The sequence below is a fragment of the Pogoniulus pusillus genome, chromosome 18 (genome assembly GCF_015220805.1).
Source record: "Pogoniulus pusillus isolate bPogPus1 chromosome 18, bPogPus1.pri, whole genome shotgun sequence".
In the NCBI taxonomy this organism is placed as follows: Eukaryota; Metazoa; Chordata; class Aves; order Piciformes; family Lybiidae; genus Pogoniulus; species Pogoniulus pusillus.
This window is the reverse complement of record NC_087281.1, coordinates 6,962,116-6,982,017: the sequence shown is the minus strand read 5'-3', so window position 1 is coordinate 6,982,017 and position 19,902 is coordinate 6,962,116. Positions and strand designations below refer to the sequence as shown.

General features: G+C 44.7%; 1 protein-coding gene across 3 annotated transcripts in view; it reads right to left on the bottom strand.

Annotated features, from left to right (window-relative positions):
* Window positions 1-19,902, bottom strand: part of GLP1R (glucagon like peptide 1 receptor) — a 103,406-nt gene that overhangs the window by 15,399 nt on the left and 68,105 nt on the right. For all 3 annotated transcript variants that reach the window (XM_064158309.1, XM_064158310.1, XM_064158311.1), the window contains exons 6-8: window positions 15,270-15,423; window positions 13,180-13,339; window positions 1,210-1,270 (exon numbers count right to left, since the gene is read on the bottom strand). In XM_064158309.1, coding sequence (XP_064014379.1) covers window positions 1,210-1,270; window positions 13,180-13,339; window positions 15,270-15,423 — 375 coding nt within the window. The remainder of the gene's footprint in view (window positions 1-1,209; window positions 1,271-13,179; window positions 13,340-15,269; window positions 15,424-19,902) is intronic.

Sequence of the window (19,902 nt, the reverse complement as noted above, 5' to 3'; positions counted from 1 at the left end):
CTGAACACAATACTCAAGGTGTGGTCTAACCAGTGCAGAGTACAGGGGCAGAATGACCTCCCTGCTCCTGCTGACCACACCATTCAAAACGTGCAATATGCCAGTATGGCCACAGTCTTGCTACAGAATACCATCAATTCAGCCTCAAAGTCAGAAAAGCCTAGAGCTGTGCAAGCCTGAAAAGGCAGCTTTTAGTGAACTTGTTCAGTACTACGAAAGAAACTTGGGGGTGGGGTGGGAAAAGGTTGGTTCTTGATATTCACAAACATCAGGGTAAAAACAAATCAATCTGTGCTGGCTCTGATTATATGGAATTTTCATATCAGAGCATCTCTCCAGTAAGGATTATATCTGGAGGGGAGGAAAAATAGGGGGGGAAGGAGAAAGGACCCTCCAAGAAAAGTGGTGACTCAACTACTTAGAACCTAAGAGGGAAACCTAATAAATGGCACATTTAATATGAAAATAAAATAGCACAGATTTATTTATTTCACCAAAAAAAAAAGAGCAATATTTCCAAGCTGTCACCAAGAACAAGAAGCCACTTTCTTCCTTTAAAAAAAAAATTCCAAACAAACAAACTATGAAGCTATTTCATACAAAATGCATAGAGACACTTTTTCAGAACAGTCTCTATGGTAGAAGTAGGCAAAGATTATTTTGTGGTTTGTAGCAGCCTTGTATGTGGCACAGTTGACTTCAGCAAGACTAATGTAATCAGATAGAGAACACGTCTTTGTTTTAAGAAGATTTAAATGATGGAAGCTTCAACAAGAACAGGCAATCCTAGCTCTGCTGCTGGGCACAAGCTAAGCACTACAAACTGCAGGCAGAATCTTGTGGGAGGTTTTTGCCTCCCTCTGAAGCACAAGTGTAAAGGCTGCTGCCAAAAGCACAGTATCAGGAGCGGTCTTGGTTAGGGATGATGACTTCTACTGTTGATACTGTAAATACAGCACAACAAAACATACCTTTCCTTGACCTGTAAAAGGATAGATTTATTCAGACATGCAGAAAATTCTGATCAGAAAGAAAGGTATGCTCCTTTCTGAAAGGTTATGCAAGACCTTCAGACAAAACAAAAGCAATTAGGTGAGCTTTCAGCACATTGCCAAAGCAAACCACACCTAACAGAAAGCAAACAGTGACCTGCTGGTGCACACATACAGCACAAATGAGACAGCTCAAAAAAATCAGAACTAAACCAACCCCTCATCTTCATAAAGGTACTTGACAGCTCCCCAGAGGATAACAAACAGCATTGGCACACCTGGGAAGAGAGGAGATAAGGTTGACACTGACATTAAGAGACAGGAAAGCTGAGCAACCCCCCATGTAATGATGAGAAACAATTAGTCGAGGCCATAGTTGCAGCTTCTATTCAGTGGAGACAGCTGTTAATGGCTGGAGAAGGAATCTAACCTTCAAACAATGAATACAATAACTCATTTTGTCTGGGCTCCTACCTAGGATATAACAGGCACAGAAAAATCACCCTCCTACTTGGCATAAACCAGATATTCCATGGAAACTTTCACAGATGAGAACAAAATTTCTGGAAGCATTTATAGCCTCTGTATTCACACTGGAGAAGAGCACAGTGCACTCTGACCTAAATCTTTGCATCCACATTTCTGTCTGTGTGTCAGTTACACTGTGTTCAGGCAGCACCAATGTCAGACAGTCTAGTGGCATCCGAGCTGCAGCACACTCAGCCCCACATATCCCCTAAAGCAAAGGGGGAATGTTGGCACACAACACGTAACAAGTGTGCACAGGCTTCCTTGCAGAGAAATCTCAGCTTTGGGCTGTGATACTGGCATGGACTTTAGTGGCTGCAACAAAACCAGGAGATGCATCTGGTCTTGAGAAGATGCTTGGTCCAACACCCCACACTTACCTGTCAGTGCACATGCTACAGCTGGTCAGCTTATGAGGGGTGTAAAGGGAAGACAGAAAAGCCAAATAAGCTGGCAGTCACTGTTTGCTTCACAACATTAAAGACTCTAAAATAAAATTCTTCCAATTATGAAATGCCTAGATCTTGAAAAATAATGTTAAGTGCATTAACCAACCAATACTTGGTACAGGGAACATAAAAAGAGTCCACAAGAAAAGAGAATAGGTTGAGGAAAATTCTGCTTAAGGATGGATCAAGATGGTCCAATTCCTCTGTCCACTCCCTTGGACAGTGTTCCATGCTGTATGTGCAGTGTACAGAAAGGGAAGCAGCATTCAGTGTGCTTCGTTATTGCATGAAGAAGCAATATGGTAAGGGGCCATATGAACATCAGTGTGCAGGAGTAAGCACCTCACAGGGTAAACACATAGTTCTTGACAGCAGAAGTCATAAGGCAATCAATGACCTCTTGCACTACAAAAATGTGTACTGGGTAAAAACCTCCTTTCTTGAACTGTACTCTTTCTCTACAGAGACCAGTGCTGGGGCCAGACCTGTTCAACATCTTCATCAATGACATTGATGAGTGCACAGAGTGTCTGCCCAGCAAGTTTGCTGACAACACCAAGCTGGGAGGCTTGGCTGATACAGCTGAAGGTTGTGTGGCCACCCAGAGAGACCTGGACAGACTGAGAGCTGGGCACAGAGGAACCAGATGAAGTTCAACAAGGCCAAGTGCAGTGTCCTGCATCTGGGGAGGAATAACAAACTGCACCAGGACAGGCTGGGAGGTGATCTGCTGGAAAGCAGTCCTGTGGAGAGGGACCTGGGGGTGCTGCTGGATAACAAGTTACCCATGGCACAGCAATGTGCCCTGGTAGCCAAGAAGGCCAATGGGATCCTGGGGTGTATTAGGAGGAGTGTGTCCAGCAGATCAAGGGAGGTTCTCTTCCCCCTCTACTCTGCCCTGGAGAGACCTCATCTTGAATACTGTGTTCAGTTTTGGGCTCTCCAGTTGAAGAGGGACAGGGATCTGCTGGAGAGGGTCCAGCGGAGGGCTACGAGGATGATTAGGGGACAGGAGGGCATGGCTTATGAGGAGAGGCTGAGGGAGCTGGGGCTGCTTAGTCTGGAGAAAAGAAGACTTAAGAGGGGATTTGATAAATGTTTATAAGTATCTGAAGGCTCCCAGGAGCAGGGGGACAGGCTCTGCTCACTTGCTCCCTGAGATAGGAATAGGAGCAATGGGTGTTAGTTGCAGCACAAGAGGTTCTGCCTCAACACAAGGGGAAACTTCTTCACTGTAAGGGTCCCAGAGCATTGGCACAGGCTCCGTAGGAAGGTTGTGGAGTCTCCTTCTCTGGAGACTTGCAAGGCCTGTCTGGATGTGCTCCTCTGTGATCTGTGTTAGATAGGATTGTCCTGCTCCAGCAAGGGGGTTGGAATCGATGATCACTTTGGGTCCCTTCCAACTCCTAACATCCTGTGATCCTGTGAACAGCAGCTAAACCCTTCAGACAAAAAATCTCAATGATCCTCCTTAATCAGAGTGGGATTTTTTTGGTGGGTTTTATTTGTTTGGTTTTGTTTTAAAGGGAGAATGAGGAATAAAAACAAAACTAGCAGCAAAGACAATGGATTGAGCACAGATTATTGGGGCAAGTGGTTGAAGACATTCCATAGATGTACTTGACACTAGGAGTATGCAATACTTCATGAACAAAATTACTAAGGATTCCATGCTGCTCTGACAATTAAATAACAGACTAAGATAGGCCCATTGCAAAGCACTTCCAAACACAAATGAAGCTTTGATTCACAGAAATCATTACCTTCTTGACTTTGCTGAAAATTAAGACTATCATCCATTGACAGAACCAGCATTTTATACCAGTTGTGAGCTCCCAACATACAGTTCTTTTGGAGCATCTGAGTTTCAGTCCTACATGTCTTTCTCTGCTGCTGCTAGTCAAAGAATATCAGATATCTGGGGGAAAAAAAAAAAAAAAAAGCACCCATTTCTGGGATGCACTTATCCAAGAGAGAGGGTGATCTCTTTCTGGCTTTGCCTTTGTTTTTGTCTTACAGAAAGCTCCAACACTGACCTTTTCCTAGAGTAATTGACCACAGCAAGGTGTCTGGAATTCTGAAAAATCATAACATCTACCTTGGTTTGCACTGTGTCATTGCTGAAGGTGCCAGAAACTGCAGCAGCCTGCTCCTAACGGCCTCTGCCAGGCTAGTTCTTGCAGACTGATAACTGACCAAAAATCTTGGAAGACCCCATGATGATTGTGAAATCTGTCAAGTGTATTAGGAAATAAGCATGACAATAGCTCAGCAGGGTTCTGCACTTTGGCCACAACAACCCCAAGCAGCACTACAGGCTGAGGACTGACTGAGTGGCTGGAAAGCAGCCAAGAGGAGAGGGATCTGGGGGTACTGATAGATAGTAGGCTGAAGATGAGCCAGCAGTGTGCCCAGGTGGCCAAGAGAGCCAATGGCATCCTGGCCTGCATCAGGAACAGTGTGGCCAGTAGGACAAGGGAGGTTATTCTGCCCCTGTACTCAACACTGGTCAGGCCACACCTTGAGTGCTGTGTCCAGTTCTGGGCCCCTCAATCCAAGAGAGATGTTGAGGTGCTGGAATGTGTCCAGAGAAGGGCAACCAAGCTGGTGAGGGGCCTGGAACACAAACCCTATGAGGAGAGGTTGAGGGAGCTGGGGGAGTGCAGCCTGGAGAAGAGGAGGCTCAGGACTGACCTCATTGCTGTCTACAACTACCTGAAGCTAGTAAAAGTTCAGTTTCAAATGGCACAGGACATTGGCATCCTGCAGAGACCCTTAAATAAGGACATATTCTGAACACAGCATTTATGATTGGTAAGTTTCCATATGAACTCTTATTTCAGATGTAGCCTGACATGACTGGTTTCCATGTGGTGAGGAAGCCTAAGCTCTGAGATGATCAGACACACAATCCAGAAAGACACTACAGCTACAGAACTCCTCCAATCCTTTATCTCAGAAACCATGGAGCATGGTCTGACTTGGTCTACTGCTTAAGGTATGAATGCAAGAAGCATGTGATTAAGAACTGAAAGAAGTCATAAATAAATAGCTTAGATGTAGAAAGAGTAAGAGCATTGAAGATGAGAGAAGTAAAAAGATATTTTTGTCTTTCTAAGTAAGAAAAAGCATGAAAGAGTTTAATGTAGAAGGCAAAGACTAGAGAGAATTGACACAAGCTTCTGGCAGACACATTTCCTACCAAAATCACTCTGGGCACAAAACCTGTTTTCACATCTTTGTCTGAAGCACACTTCTCATCTGAAAACAAAGAGAGGTCAGTGCAATGAATGCACCTTATTGCTATACTGAATTCATACTGGGCTTCAGAAGGAATGTTTCTTACTGGCTCTGTTCCAGTCAATTCCTTGATATCGGGATGTAGACCGGGAAACCCTGGCCAGGCTTCCTGTCTTTAATAGCTTCACTCCTTCAAAGTATTTTTCCTTAGCCTAAGTTTGGATTGACATGCCTGGGAAAGAAGGGAATTATGCATTTTTTCAGGGCAGCAGTTTCCCTGCTACAAGTAAGGTTGGGCATAAAATCACTATAGAAGCTCAGAAAATGTTTATCTTATTAAAACTTTCTTCTTAGGCTTTGGTGCTGAAAATTTTCTCCTGTCATTCTTCTTGCCTGAATGTGTCACAGTCACTGTGGGGTGCTGCTGTTATTTCCCCATTCCTTCCTCCTCTTCAGGTCCTTTTCCACTCTGCATACAGCAGAGTTAGAGTACAAACTGCTCTTCTCTGGAGACCACTTTGCACAACATGGACAGCTGCTTGAAGTCAATGTCAAGCACAGTGACTCCTCCTTTGGGCTCATACCTGACGAGCACCGAGTTGGTGTCATGGACATCCTGATTAATAAAGCAGCTTTCAAATTTTGAGAAACAACCAAAACAAAGCAATAATTTAAACCTCTGCAGTTGTAATTCTTTTTCCCTCTTGTATTTTTTTCCCCTCTTGAAGGCAAGATGCATGGTGAAGGATCTCCCTTATTGCACAGTAAGTACCATGTACCAGCAATCTAGAGCTACAGACTTGTACAGTGTTGATAATGACTATCTGAATCAACATCCTGTTTAGCTGCTGTGCTGACTTCCCAATTAAAGGGGACAACTCACCCACATGCTCCCCCTTTAGTTTATTAAGAATTTTGTTTGTTGATGCTGTTACTGTTTCTGCTTTGTTCCCCCCTGCCCCACCATCAGTACTGAAAAGTGCATAAAGCACTGTTTTGCAGTAAGATATGTTCGACTCAAGGGTGACACAAATGTATGCAAGCCTGCTTTTACCAAGAAAGGCACAATCAAGGCACTTTACATCTTAAACAAAACAGAAAAAAATGTTAACACTGCCATCTCAAAACCTGGTGTGACATGAAATCCATCACATCAGTGGTCATCACAGGAACACAGCCACCTCACGGGTGTACATGATGTCACAGGATCACAGGATGTCAGGGATTAAAAGAGACCCAAAGAGATCAAGTCTAACCTCCCTGCCAGAGCACGACCATACAATCTAGCTCAAGTCACACAGGAAAGCATCCAGATGGGCCCAGAAAGTCTCCAAAGAAGGAGACTCCACAACCTCTCTGTGGAGATACCATAGTGTTTTGCTGTTGCTGACTGACGTCACCTGAAATGTGGTGCTGATACCATGGTCCAGGACATTAAGCAAAGGTTCTTCTGATTTCTTAATGATACCAGTGTTGAGTCAGAAGATGGTCCTGATTTTTTTCTTCAGTAGAAACAGCATCAGGGACCTTCTTGGATCGCAGGATGTCAGGGGTTGGAAAGGACCCAAAGAGATCATTGAGTCCCACCCCCTGCCAGATGGGCCCAAAAAGTCTCCAGAGAAGGAGACTCCACAGCCTCTCTGGGGAGCCTGTTCCACTACTCTGTGACCCTTACAGTAAAGAAGTTCTCCCTTATGTTGAGGTGGAACCTCCTGTGCTGCAGCTTACATCCATTGCTCCTTGTCCTGGCACAGGGATCAAATGAGCAGAGCCTGTCCCCTCCCTCCTGACCCCCAGCCCTCAGATATTTACAAACATTTATCAAATCCCCTCTCAGTCTTCTGTTCTCCAAACTAGAAAGCCCCAGGTCCCTCAGCCTCTCCTCATCAGGCAGTGCTCCAGTCCACTAATCATCCTTACAGTCCTCCACTGGACCCTGACCCTCTTAAACTGGGGAGCCCAAAACTGAATGCAGCACTCAATACAAATTACACCCAGTTTGTAAAATTATGTTTGCTTCCTCAGCTGTATCAACATCTTAAAACTTGTATAGTTTTTTTGAAGGTAAAATAGCATGAAGGAAGCAGATTCTTCCCCTTTTAAAAATATTTCAGTATGGAATAATTACTCCTTGGAACCGATATTGAACGGACTACCACCTAATAACACTAAGAACTGACCTGAAATCATCATATAACCAAAATAGATATATGAGAAATAGCTATTTTCTTTACACTCCTTGCTGTCTGCTAACTCTTCCTCGTGAAAACAGATGAAGTCCAGCATCAGTAAGTTTGCAGATGACACCAAGATAGGAGCAGATGTGGAGCTGTTGGAAGGCAGGAGAGCCCTGCAGAGAGACCTGGACAGGCTGGATGGGTGGGCAGAGGCCAATGGGATAAGATTTGATAAGGCCAAGTGCAGGGTTCTGCACTTTGGCCACAACAACCCCAAGCAGCACTAAAGGCTGGGGACAGAGTGGCTGGAGAGCAGCCAGGAAGAAAGGGACCTGGGGGTACTGATAGATAGTAGCTGAAGATGAGCCAGCAGTGTGCCCAGGTGGCCAAGAGAGCCAATGGCATCCTGGCCTGCATCAGGAACAGTGTGGCCAGCAGGACAAGGGAGGTTATTCTGCCCCTGGACTCAGCACTGGTCAGGACACACCTTGAGTGCTGTGTCCAGTTCTGGGCTCCTCAATCCAAGAGAGATGTTGAGGTGCTGGAAGGTATCCAGAGAAGGGCAACCAAGCTGGTGAGGGGCCTGGAGCACAAACCCTATGAGGAGAGGCTGAGGGAGCTGGGGGTGTGCAGCCTGGAGAAGAGGAGGCTCAGGGGGAACCTTGAACACTGTAGCCAGGTGGGGGTTGGTCTCTTCCGCCAGGCAACCATCAACAGAACAAGGGGACACAGTCTCAAGTTGTGCCGGGGAAAGTATAGGCTGGATGTTAGGAGGAATTTCTTCCCAGAGAGAGTGATTGGCATTGGAATGGGCTGCCCAAGGAGGTGGTGGAGTCACTGTCCCTGGAGGTGTTCAAGAAAAGCCTGGGTGAGGCACTTAGTGCCATGGTCTGGTTGACTGGCTAGGGCTGGGTGCTAGGTTGGCCTGGATGATCTTGGAGGTCTCTTCCAACCTGGTTGATTCTATGATCTTTTACTCTTTCCTATTAAAAAAAAACCCAACCATGTCTATCCTTTTTCCATGTTTTGAACTGAGATTAAATATTAGATAGAAAATGGGAGAAATACTTCTTATTTACATGATTATGTGCACACTCCCCTCCCCCCCTAACAAAATATGTAAGCATTGAATATAGCAGTTGAAGAGCTTGGAGAGAAATAGGTATTGGGACATATCTACCTATTTGAAAGCTGGCCATTATATCAGTTGTTCTTGGGATTACGTGAGGAGATAATTCCTCTAATTTCTCATTCTGAGACTTGTTGTTCCTCAGAAGTGCATCAGGACAAACATCATAACTAAGAACATCTGCAAACACCAAGGTAAAAAAGAACCTTGAGGAGTGTTGTGGTAGGCTTGATGGGCCCAAAATAGGCTTATCCATGTCCTGCCTTGCCTAGGCATGTTTTACTGCTCCACCAGAGAGGCAAGCATGGGAAATGGACACAAAAGAACCTGGAGCCACTGAGTCTGGCCTGCCCAGGGTCCTGTGGTGTAAGGCACACACACTTAGCTTGTGCCTGCCTAGTGCAAGGCTGTGCTTTGCCCAAATTAGGGAAAAGTGAGCCTGTGGCTTAGCCTAATATGGTCTGGTTTGGCTAACTGCCATCCTGAGTGGCTGTTCTGTGTCCAAAGGGCAATTAATCTCGGCCCACATTGATAAAAGGAGATAGGCAGATGAACAACCTGCTTTTGCTTCCCTGCTTTGCTCCCCTGCTCTGTGCCTGCTCTCTCTGCTGTGCCCAGCCCTGCTGCTCTTGCACACTGCCTTATTGCTGCCTGCTAAACTCCACTGCTGCCAGTTACCAGGAGCAGAGCCTGGATGCCTGCAGGCAATCGGCCTGTGTGGCCAGCGTGACATGGTGCTGAGACTGCACCACATCTGCCTCTGCACCTGAAGGTCCTGCCTAGAATCCCTGGACACATACACAGATCATCCAGAAGAAGCCAGGAGACAAGGTCAGAGATTGTCTGTGTCCTGTCCCCAGGAGCCAGGAAGATTCAAGCCTCAACGTCCAACAAGACAGAGTCCCCTGAAAGCATCTGGGCACTGTCAGGACTGTGGCTAGCCCCCATGAGAGGGTAATAATAATAATCTGTGAGTAAATGCTTCAATGCCTCTTTGTAATTCTCTACTGCCTGCTGCCATAGAGCAGAGAGAGCTTGGGCCCAGCTACTGGGCAAGTGGAATTTGACCCTGGGAATAGTCTCTTCTAGTTCAATTAATGTTTATATATTTGTTAGTCATATTAGATGCAGATATTATCCATAGACTGTTTCCATAACTGTGTAAGAACCAAAATGTTATTAGAATTAGTGGTCTGGGGTGGTCAGAGTTCAGAATAGAAAAATTAATAAACAATATTAATTTCAGAAAATACAACCTCCCATCAATTAATTTCCCCTCTGCAACAAGGAGGACACACAGTTTTGTTCACATGTACATTTGAGAGACGTGCAAGCATAGGTGATCATACAGGGGACTGCAGAAGCTATTCAGAGAGCAAAAATAATGCCATGTGGTCTGGAAGTGATCACAAAGTTCAACTATAATTAGAAAAAATGATACTGAGTTACTAACACCCAATAAGTTTGTGAACAATAGACACAAGAAAATGTGTATATGAGGTGTTAAAACACAAATACTCAAATGATTAGTAATGAATACATTAAAACACTATCCTGTAAGAGGACAGTGAGTTAACAGAACAAAGGGTCAGAGGATCAAACCACTTCTGACAATCAAATTAGTATTGCTTTTTTACAAGACTCTCTCAACTGCAATAGGAACCTTCTGTCTCTGTGAGGCCTCAGCATTATCACAGTATTATCAGGGTTGGAAGAGACCTCACAGATCATCAAGTCCAACCCTTGACCACAGAGCTCAAGGCTAGACCATGGCACCAAGTGCCACGTCCAATCCTGCCTTGAACAGCCCCAGGGACGGCGACTCCACCACCTCCCCGGGCAGCCCATTCCAGTGTCCAATGACTCTCTCAGGGAAGAACTTTCTCCTCACCTCCAGCCTAAATTTCCCCTGGTGCAGCCTGAAGCTGTGTCCTCTTGTTCTGGTGCTGGCCACCTGAGAGAAGAGAGCAACCTCCTCCTGGCCACAACCACCCTTCAGGTAGCTGTAGACAGCAATAAGGTCACTTCTGAGCCTCCTCCTCTCCAGGCTAACCAATCCCAGCTCCCTCAGCCTCTCCTCGTAGGGCTGTGCTCAAGGCCTCTCCCCAGCCTCGTCGCCCTTCTCTGGACACGCTCAAGCATCTCAATGTCCCTTCTAAACTGGGGGGCCCAGAACTGAACACAGGACTCAAGGTGTGGTCTAACCAGTGCAGAGTACAGGGACAGAATGACCTCCCTGCTCCTGCTGGCCACACCATTCCTGATGCAGGCCAGGATGCCACTGGCTCTCTTGGCCACCTGGGCACACTGCTGGCTCATGTTCAGGTGGGTATCAATCAGCACCCCCAGATCCCTCTCTGTTTGGCTGCTCTCCAGCCACTCCCACCCCAGCCTGTATCTCTGCATGGGGTTGTTGTGGCCAAAGTGCAGCACTATGTTGAGGCTATCGTGCTCCTGGGAAAAAGAAGTATTCTGAGCACCCAAAATAATCACCACTGAGAAAAGCAAGAGCAAGCAAAAGAATATTCCTATCTGCCCACTTGTTAGAGAATCTGAGTGCACAGAAATAGCAGATGCTTCTGCATTTGAAGACAGAATCATTGGCAAGGTTTGTACATGGAGCCATGGCTGCAATCACAAGAAACTGTACAGATGAGAATGGAATGGCACCATTAGAGATTTTCAAGGAAATCTGGATGAAATACATCTACCCAGTGCCAGGTCCTGGCATTGTCACTCATTTCCACAAACTCATCCATAAATTCAACATACAGTAGCAAAACTTTCATTGCAAGGGAAAAATAAAACCAAAATAGCATCTACTGTTTCTGCCTTCTGCTTTTGAAAGAAACAGGCTCCAAGTAGAGGCTATTAAAATCAAAACCATCCATACCTTACTTCTAAAACAGCATAATAGTCTCCAAGATTTGTTTAGATATAATTTGACTCTAACTTCTTTTCCATTTCTTATGATTCCTGTCAGTGCTTCAGGATAGCTCCCCATCCTTTTTAATAATTTGTGTCCAGTTCTGGGCCCCTCAATTCAAGAAAGATGTTGAGGTGCTGGAACATGTCCAGAGAAGGGCAACAAAGCTGGTGAGGGGCCTGGAGCACAAATCCTATGAGGAGAGGTTGAGGGAGCTGGGCCTGTTTAGCCTGGAGAAGAGGAGGCTCAGGGGTGATCTTATTACTGTCTACAACTACCTGAAGGGGCATTGTAGTCAGGTGGGGGGTGGCCTCTTCTCCCAGGTAACCAGCAATAGAACAAGAGGACACAGTCTCAAGTTGTGCCAGGGTAGGTATAGGCTGGATCTTAGGAAGAAGTTCTTCACAGAGAGAGTGATTGGCATTGGAATGGGCTGCCCAGGGAGGTGGTGGAGGCACCGTCCCTGGAGGTGTTCAAGCAAAGCCTGGATGAGGCACTTAGTGCCATGGTCTGGTTGATTGGATAGGGCTGGGTGCTAGGTTGGAGTGGATGATCTTGGAGGTCTCTTCCAACCTGGTTGATTCTATGGTTCTATGATAATACCCTCATTAAAAAAAAAGACATACACAGTTCTAAAGTTATACAGGATGCTGTTCCTTTTTGTTCCTTTTGCTGTATGTCCTTTATAAAACAATAATGGAAGATGCAGCACTTCAAAACTTTCCAACAGGAAACTGCTACTACTTGTATTTATTTATTCCCCTTGTTAATCACTGTTCAGTACAGCTGAGTAATTCACACTTGCCATTTATATGCATTTTACCAGTGAGCTGATTTGCTAGAGTATTCATAGTTGGTAGGTTCATAGAGAGAGGACAGTCAAACAATTTCAATGTTCAGAGTAGCAGCAGTGAAAATACTTGCAGTATTTACTTGGGCTTACTTTCGGCTTTGCGCAAGTCTCCTGATTTCCACCAAAAAGGGGAGGAGAGAGAAGAAGAGAGAGAATGCAGTAAAAGCACACAAGACATCATTCCAAAAATAGTATTAATCCTGAATGTATTTTCAGGCTAACTGGACAGTAAATGAGTCAAAGCTTTAGCGTTTCTACAGAAGGCAGCTCTGGCTCAACCAATTGAATTCAGGGAATTACAGCCCTTAATCTCACACAGACATGTGCCCATGGCATGTGCACCCTGACCACTCTTTTGACCTGCTCTGCACACACAATGAACCTGACAAGAGCAGCCTACCAGTGGCTCTCTCATCAGTTTCTAACTCATGCTGCCATTCTTATCCCCGACCAGACGGAAGACAACAGTGGTGTTTTGCACAAGTAGTTAACATGTCTGTCTTTAAATGTAATGGGAAATTTTTACAAGATGAAGAAGGGCAGACTAGAAAAGTCCACACTCACCTAGAATCACACACTTAGTGTGTTGGGAAGTTGAAGTCTTGCAGGAAAACTCCCATGTGTCTACTATCAGTTTGAGGAGTTTCTGTCATGTCACACAGACCCTGTGTTACAAACCCACAGCCTCTGTGCTGCAAGCATCCAGGACCTGTGCTAGCCCAGTACCTTCACAGTCAAACAAGGCACAGAACTGGGAACAAAGAGGGCATGGGGAGTGCAGGACTTAAAATGGGCAGTACTATGATAGACACACAGTATTTTTTCCCACTATACCATCTGTTGGTACACTCAGCCACAGTTGGATATATGCAAAGATCAACTTACCCCAGCCAATGCACAGATAAAGCCGAAAAACCCTCTGCTCTGAAAAGACTGAAAGCACCAGCAGTGTGTACAGGTACATGCCTTCCACCAGCAACCAGTAGTAGTTTGCAGCCACACAGTACTGCATCATCACAAAGACCAAGCGGCAGCTGAGCGATTCCTGCAGTAGAAAAAGAGCACAACCCAAATAAATGCAACAGAGGCCAACAGATACTGACCCAAAAGATTGGTTCTCTCTCCCGTTCTGCTCTTCAAAACCGCACTTGCTAATTTAATGACATTTGAGTACCAAAGGAGCAGAAACCAGCACAGCAAATAGATGCTGCTTTTAATAACATTCCTCCTTCAAAAAATATTCAAAAATACAAGTTCTGCATTTCCACTCCATAAACAGTGGATTACGTGTTGGTAAACACAACAGGAGGAGGAAAACAAGAGCAAAGTGAAAGGTATTGCTTTGACTGCAGTCAGTAAATCTTTTCCCTTTCCCCAGATATTCTACATTCTGCAGCTGAACGTTTCTCTGTTAAACAGCAAACAGCAGATGCATTAATGCTGACTGTTTTCCAAATCAAACAAATCTTTGATAGAATGGCAATATTATGCAGTACATCACATTCAAGTGCAAAATCTCTCTTAGCTGATGCATTACAGAGAGGTGGTCAGCAGCGCCTCAGGGATGATTATCCACCTAATACATCTATCAAATCTAATGAAACCCCTACTGGATAAACCATGTGTGAAAGTATATTGCCTAAGGGTTTGGTTTTTTTTGGAAGAAGGGAATAACTAACAATCCAATGAGAACATTTCCAAAGCATTTAAAATAAATATTGCAACGTTATTTTCTGCCTGTTGATGAGAAGAAATCAATCATTATACAGGACTCACTATGTGATATTAGTGTTTATACCTTAGGCAGGGTGTCAGAAAAAGATGGGTACTGCTCAGGCATAACATGACAATACCCTTCACAACCTCAACCTTGTGTTGCAGCAGCAAACATTGTAGTCATGATTCTAGAATCACAAGAGTTACACAGAGAAAATCCCTTTCTTTGAAGAGTCAAGTACATTTTGTGTTCCAAATGTGATGTGGGAAACACGTGGTTTTACTGTGCACACTAAGGAGTTGCATATCCTCTCCTTTCAATTAGAAGTATTTAATTAACTTGGTCCTCCAAAGCTTTTCTAAATGCTTTCAAATCTGGATTTTAAATAATGTTTGTTTTTCACATTATAAAGAACTCTAAGGACAGAAAAATAATCTGGAAGATGCACAGGCCCATCACAAAAGGTGCTGGCTTAGAGAAATGGATGCCCTCTTGTCACTGCTTGAAGAAATGAACCTGCAGCACAAGATGAGGATTCAGGATTTGTATACATTTCTCTCTATAGATGTATTACATAAAATATATTAAAAAGAAATAATCCACCACCTCATGTTTCCTTTGTATCCCAGTATCACCAAGGTTGGAAGAGACCTCACAGATCAAGTCCAACCCTTTACCACAGAGCTCAAGGCTAGACCATGGCACCAAGTGCCACGTCCAATCCTGCCTTGAACAGCTCCAGGGACGGCGACTCCACCACCTCCCCGGGCAGCCCATTCCAGTGCCCAATGACTCTCTCAGTGAAGAACTTTCTCCTCACCTCCAGCCTAAATTTCTCCTGGTGCAGCCTGAGGCTGTGTCCTCTCGTTCTGGTGCTGGCCACCTGAGAGAAGAGAGCAACCTCCTCCTGGCCACAACCACCCCTCAGGTAGTTGTAGACAGCAATAAGGTCTCCCCTGAGCCTCCTCTTTTCCAGGCTAACCAATCCCAGCTCCCTCAGCCTCTCCTTGTAGGGCTGTGCTCAAGGCCTCTCCCCAGCCTCGTCGCCCTTCTCTGGACACGCTCCATGTCTAGTAGGCATGAACATCCCACAGGCAGAGGTACAACCATATCTGCGTACATCATACTACAAGTTTCAGAGGAACTCCATGGACTGAAGAACAATGTTTTGTACAGCCCTCATTGCACAAAACGGAATTACATGCTGTCATGCTGATAACTCCAATATCCTGAGAAGTGCCACAGGATCTGCCCATACCTGGAAGGCAATAAGTCCTTCCCACTGATGCTCTTGTGTAGCTGTGTTGTACATCCACTTCACCACTGAGTCTTTAATGAAGACAGATATAGCCCGAAGGATAAAAGAGGTGAAGAGGTTCAGGTGAATATAATTCCTTGTGCAATGCAGATGTCTGTGGGAAGGAAGAACAAGTCATGATCCACTACCTATGTAAAAGCTGCAACACCACACACAAGATCAAGGGAGGAACAATGGGCCCTGTTGGAAATCAGGTGCCACCAGAGCAAGTTGTTTAACTTGAGAATGGCTGTAGGGGTTTCAAACTGTCTTTGAGAAGAACACTATCAACTCAAAGACACTCAAAACTTCAACCCAATGTACAAATGTTTGGGGGAATCAGGGAGACCAGCATATAAGAAAAAAAAAACACTTTAGGAGCTTAATGAATGTTAAAACAAAGTCATTTTCAGAAGACCTATTTAGAAGCACTAAGAGAGTCAAGTTTCACATAATACCACATGTAATCCCTTTGAAATTATCCCAGTGTCACTGCACAGGTTTACATTGGCAAGGCTCAGCAACTGGTGTGCAGTACAGCTTCTGGCTGTGAGGAAACCCACAATGAAAAAACAACCACCTCTAAACTACTGCTTTCAAAACAAGAAGGGAAAAAATGTAAGAGAGATTGTTTCCTGTGGGACCTGTAAATACTTTCTGTAAAACTGAAGGGAACAGAATTTTCACCTCTACATTCAGAGCTGGAAACAAACAAAGAAGAGGGGAAAAAAAAGAAAACAATGCTGAAAAAAACTCTCTTGAATTTCAACAGCAGCTGGAAAGACAAAATTGCTACTTGTCAAACAAGAGTGTATTAAGGCACAGCAAAAGAAACTGCCGTCATGGAAATGGTATCCGACTGCAGGATGCTGCCAGTGGTTTACCAACCTGTGGTAGTTTGGGGCAAGAATCACAGAATCATAGAATCAACCAGGGTGGAAGAGACTTCCAAGATCATCCAGGCCAACCTATCCCCCAGCCCTAGCCAGTCAACTAGACCATGGCACTAAGTGGCTCATCCAGTCTTTTCTTGAACACCTCCAGGGATGGTGACTCCACCACCTCCCTGGGCAGCCCATTCCAATGCCGATCACACTCTCTGCCAACAACTTCCTCCTAACATCCAGCCTAGACTTCCCCCACCACAACTTGAGACTGTGTCCCCTTGTTCTATTGCTGGTTGTCAGCATCATTATTTAAAACAAATATATAGGTTATTATATAGTCTAAGAACTTGAAAAGGCATTCCTGTTACAGAAGCAGAGAAAATCAGTGTTTCGGTTTTAGTGAATTAGATTTTGATCTCCATTTGTTAAGGTTGCACAGCTACTAAGAAGAGGTCACAACTGGAGATTCCAGTCAGAACCCAGCAACTGCAATCCAGGTAAGTGTCATTTATTTAATGAGATTCAGGACCAAGTTGTCTCTAGATACACTTAAGCAAAGCAGAACAATCAGAGAGACGGCAGAGAGGCTAGAGAGAAGTGCAGCTCAGGCAATGCCCCAAGAACTGCCTTATCTATGTGTGTATTCTTGTTCTTATACCTCTCAGCAAGCCTATGAGTGAAGTAGACATCACCCTTGTTTTCCTTTCACAGCCTGTGATCTAGCTCTTCTCACCAAAACATTCTAGCTAGCTTCAAACTAGCACAAGAGTTCAGACAGGAAAGCACAAAATGGATTTGTGACATATTTTTAATAAGGTTCTCAGTCCCTCTAATCCTTCTGATTTTGAAAAGGAGGTTTCAGATATAGAGTCAAGTACACTTCTCCCAGCACTGCTGTACAATTAAAAGACAACAATGCTGAAGTACCAAAAGACAGGACATCAAAAACCCTTCTCTCCCACCAGTCCTCAGTGACAAACTTGCTCCTTTGTTCCCTGCCAAAAGATGTGCACTTCCTTCAAAAAGCATGGCTGCGCTCCGTGACCTTTACATTTGAGCTGCTAAGATTACTCAAACGATGTCATTGATGGGTGAAACAAGGAGAAAGCACTTATCCTGGGAGACATTTGGAAACTTCAAGACCATCTGGTGTTTTGTCAGATGAGTCCCAAAGTTGTGCAAGTACAGTACATACAAATCATAACTGTGACGTGGCATTCACAGAGGATGAGCACGTCTCTGTATTTCTGTAGTAACTGTAAATCTTCTTTGGGACTGCCAGCCCAAAGGAGGGAGGGATAATGCAATGCCAAGAGGTGTGGTACAATATTAGAAGACTTGGGTCACTTCAGTTCTAGGAATTAGAAGTTAAAAGGCACAACTGCTTGGTTTAAATACATTAAGGTTATAAATACTTTGGAGGGAGGAAAGGAGAAGGACTGCCTTGCTAAGAGAGCACTGGCACGGCGTGAACGACCATGGACTGGTGATGATAATTCTTTGGCCAGGGAAAGATATTTCTTAAGGATCAGAACACTGAAAGTTCCTGATCTGATTTGAAATAGATTACCAGGTGATAAAAAATTATATGTTGCCTTTTTTTTTTCCAGGAGGCAGCCTCATCAGCATGAAAGAGGGATGATGAGACAGAATCACACAGAATGGTAGGTGTTGGATGTGACCTCTGAAGAGGTCCAACTCCTCCGCTAAAGCAGATTCACCTAGATCAGGATGCACAGGATCACACTCAAGAAGGGTTGCCCTCTGGGCAGTCTGTTTCAGTGTTGATAGAATCATAGAATCAACCAGGTTGGAAGAGACCTCCAAGATCATCCAGTCCAACCTAGCACCCAGCCCTAGCCAGGCAACTAGACCATGGCACTAAGTGCCTCATCCAGGCTTTGCTTGAACACCTCCAGGGACAGTGACTCCACCACCTCCCTGGGCAGCCCATTCCAATGCCAATCACTCTCTCTATGAAGAACTTCCTCCTAACATCCAGCCTATACTTTCCCCGGCACAACTTGAGACTGTGTCCCCTTGTTCTGTTACTGGTTGCCTGGAGACCAACCCCCACCTGCCTACAGTGTCCCTTCAGGTAGTTGTAGACAGTTCTGCCAACTTCAAAGTAAACACAACTTTCCTCATGAAAAGTAGTTCTTCCCCATGACCTGGCAACACACAAGAGCAGGACAAAGGGACCTCCTTCCCACAACAGAGCAACATCATGTCTTTATGTTAATTATCACTGTCCTGTGTTCAGCATCTCCAAACTGCAGAGAAGTCTGGCTTAGATGAACATATGTGATTATTAAAAAAACAAACAAACTCTGTTGGAATTCAAAGTTGTGGTCCAGTGTTTTGTTGTTTGGATTTTGTTTAGCACCAAACTTATGCAGTGTATCACTGGCATGTGCAACAGTCCCTCCATTTTGATGCACTCCATGCAGTTTGTTGGTGCATGACTGCAACGTTCTATCTAATGAGGTGCCAGGAATTTATTCCTCAAAGTGTTCGAGTTTCCAAATTCAGTTCTTTGTTAATAGTGCAGAAGAAATAAGAATTTCTGAAATTTCTCCAAAGAGGGAAACTACATCAAAAAAACCTTTCTGCATTGAAATATACCTGGCATGTGAGGACTAGGAAACAGGCCAGACTGAGCCTTACACTCTGTGTAATTCCAAGCAAGACAAGCAAGCAGTAATGTGCTCTTGTGGCCAAGAAGGCAAATGCCATTCTGGGGTGTGTTAAAAGGGCTGTGGTTAGGACGTAGAGTGAGGTTCTCCTTTCCCTCCACTCTGCCATGGTGAGGCTGCATCTTAAATATTGTGTCCACTTCTGGGCCCCTCAGTTTGAGAAGAACAGAGAACTCACTGATGGAGTCCAGGGCAGAGACACAAAGATGATTAAGGGAATGGGACATCTCTGTTACAAGGAGAGACTGAGGGAGCTGGGGCTCTTTAGCTTGGAGGAGACTGAGAGGTGACCTCATCAATGTTTATAAGTATGTAAAGGCTGAGTGCCAGGAGGATGGAGCCAGGCTCTGCTCACTGATGCCCGACAACAGGACAAGGGGCAATGGGTGGAAGCTGAGGCAAAGGAAGTTTCATGGAAACATGAGGAGGAATTTCTTTCCCTGTGAGGCTAACAGAACACTGGAACAAGCTGCCCAGGGGGACTGTGGAGTCTCCCTCTCCGAAGATGTTCAAAATCTGCCTGGATGCATTCCTGTGTGATCTGGTATAGGCTCTAGCAGAGGAGTTGGACTAGATGATCTTTCAAGGTCCCTTCCAACACCTAACATTCTGTGACTCTGGGAAGACAAAAACTTCTGTCCTAAATGTCCTCTAATATCCCAGACTAGTGCCTCATTTGCACGGTGACACCATGAGAGAATGCTGGAATCTCTCTCTCTTCCATGAGAAGTTTCATTGAAATAAAAATCACAATCACAATAAAATAGTTCAACTGACAAAAAACCATCTATTCTGCATGTTCACACAGGTAATAGTGCCAAAATTTAGGAATCTTACTTTCATTTTGAGAAGAAATTATTGCAGGAAGAAACACAGAAGTGATATAAACCAGAGAAATGAGGTGATGAAAGAAGTAAAGAAACAAAACCAAATTATTCTGCCAAAATCTGAAACTGTCATATTGAAAAACATTACCCCTTTTCTCCACTCTCTTCAGACGTTTGCCAGTTA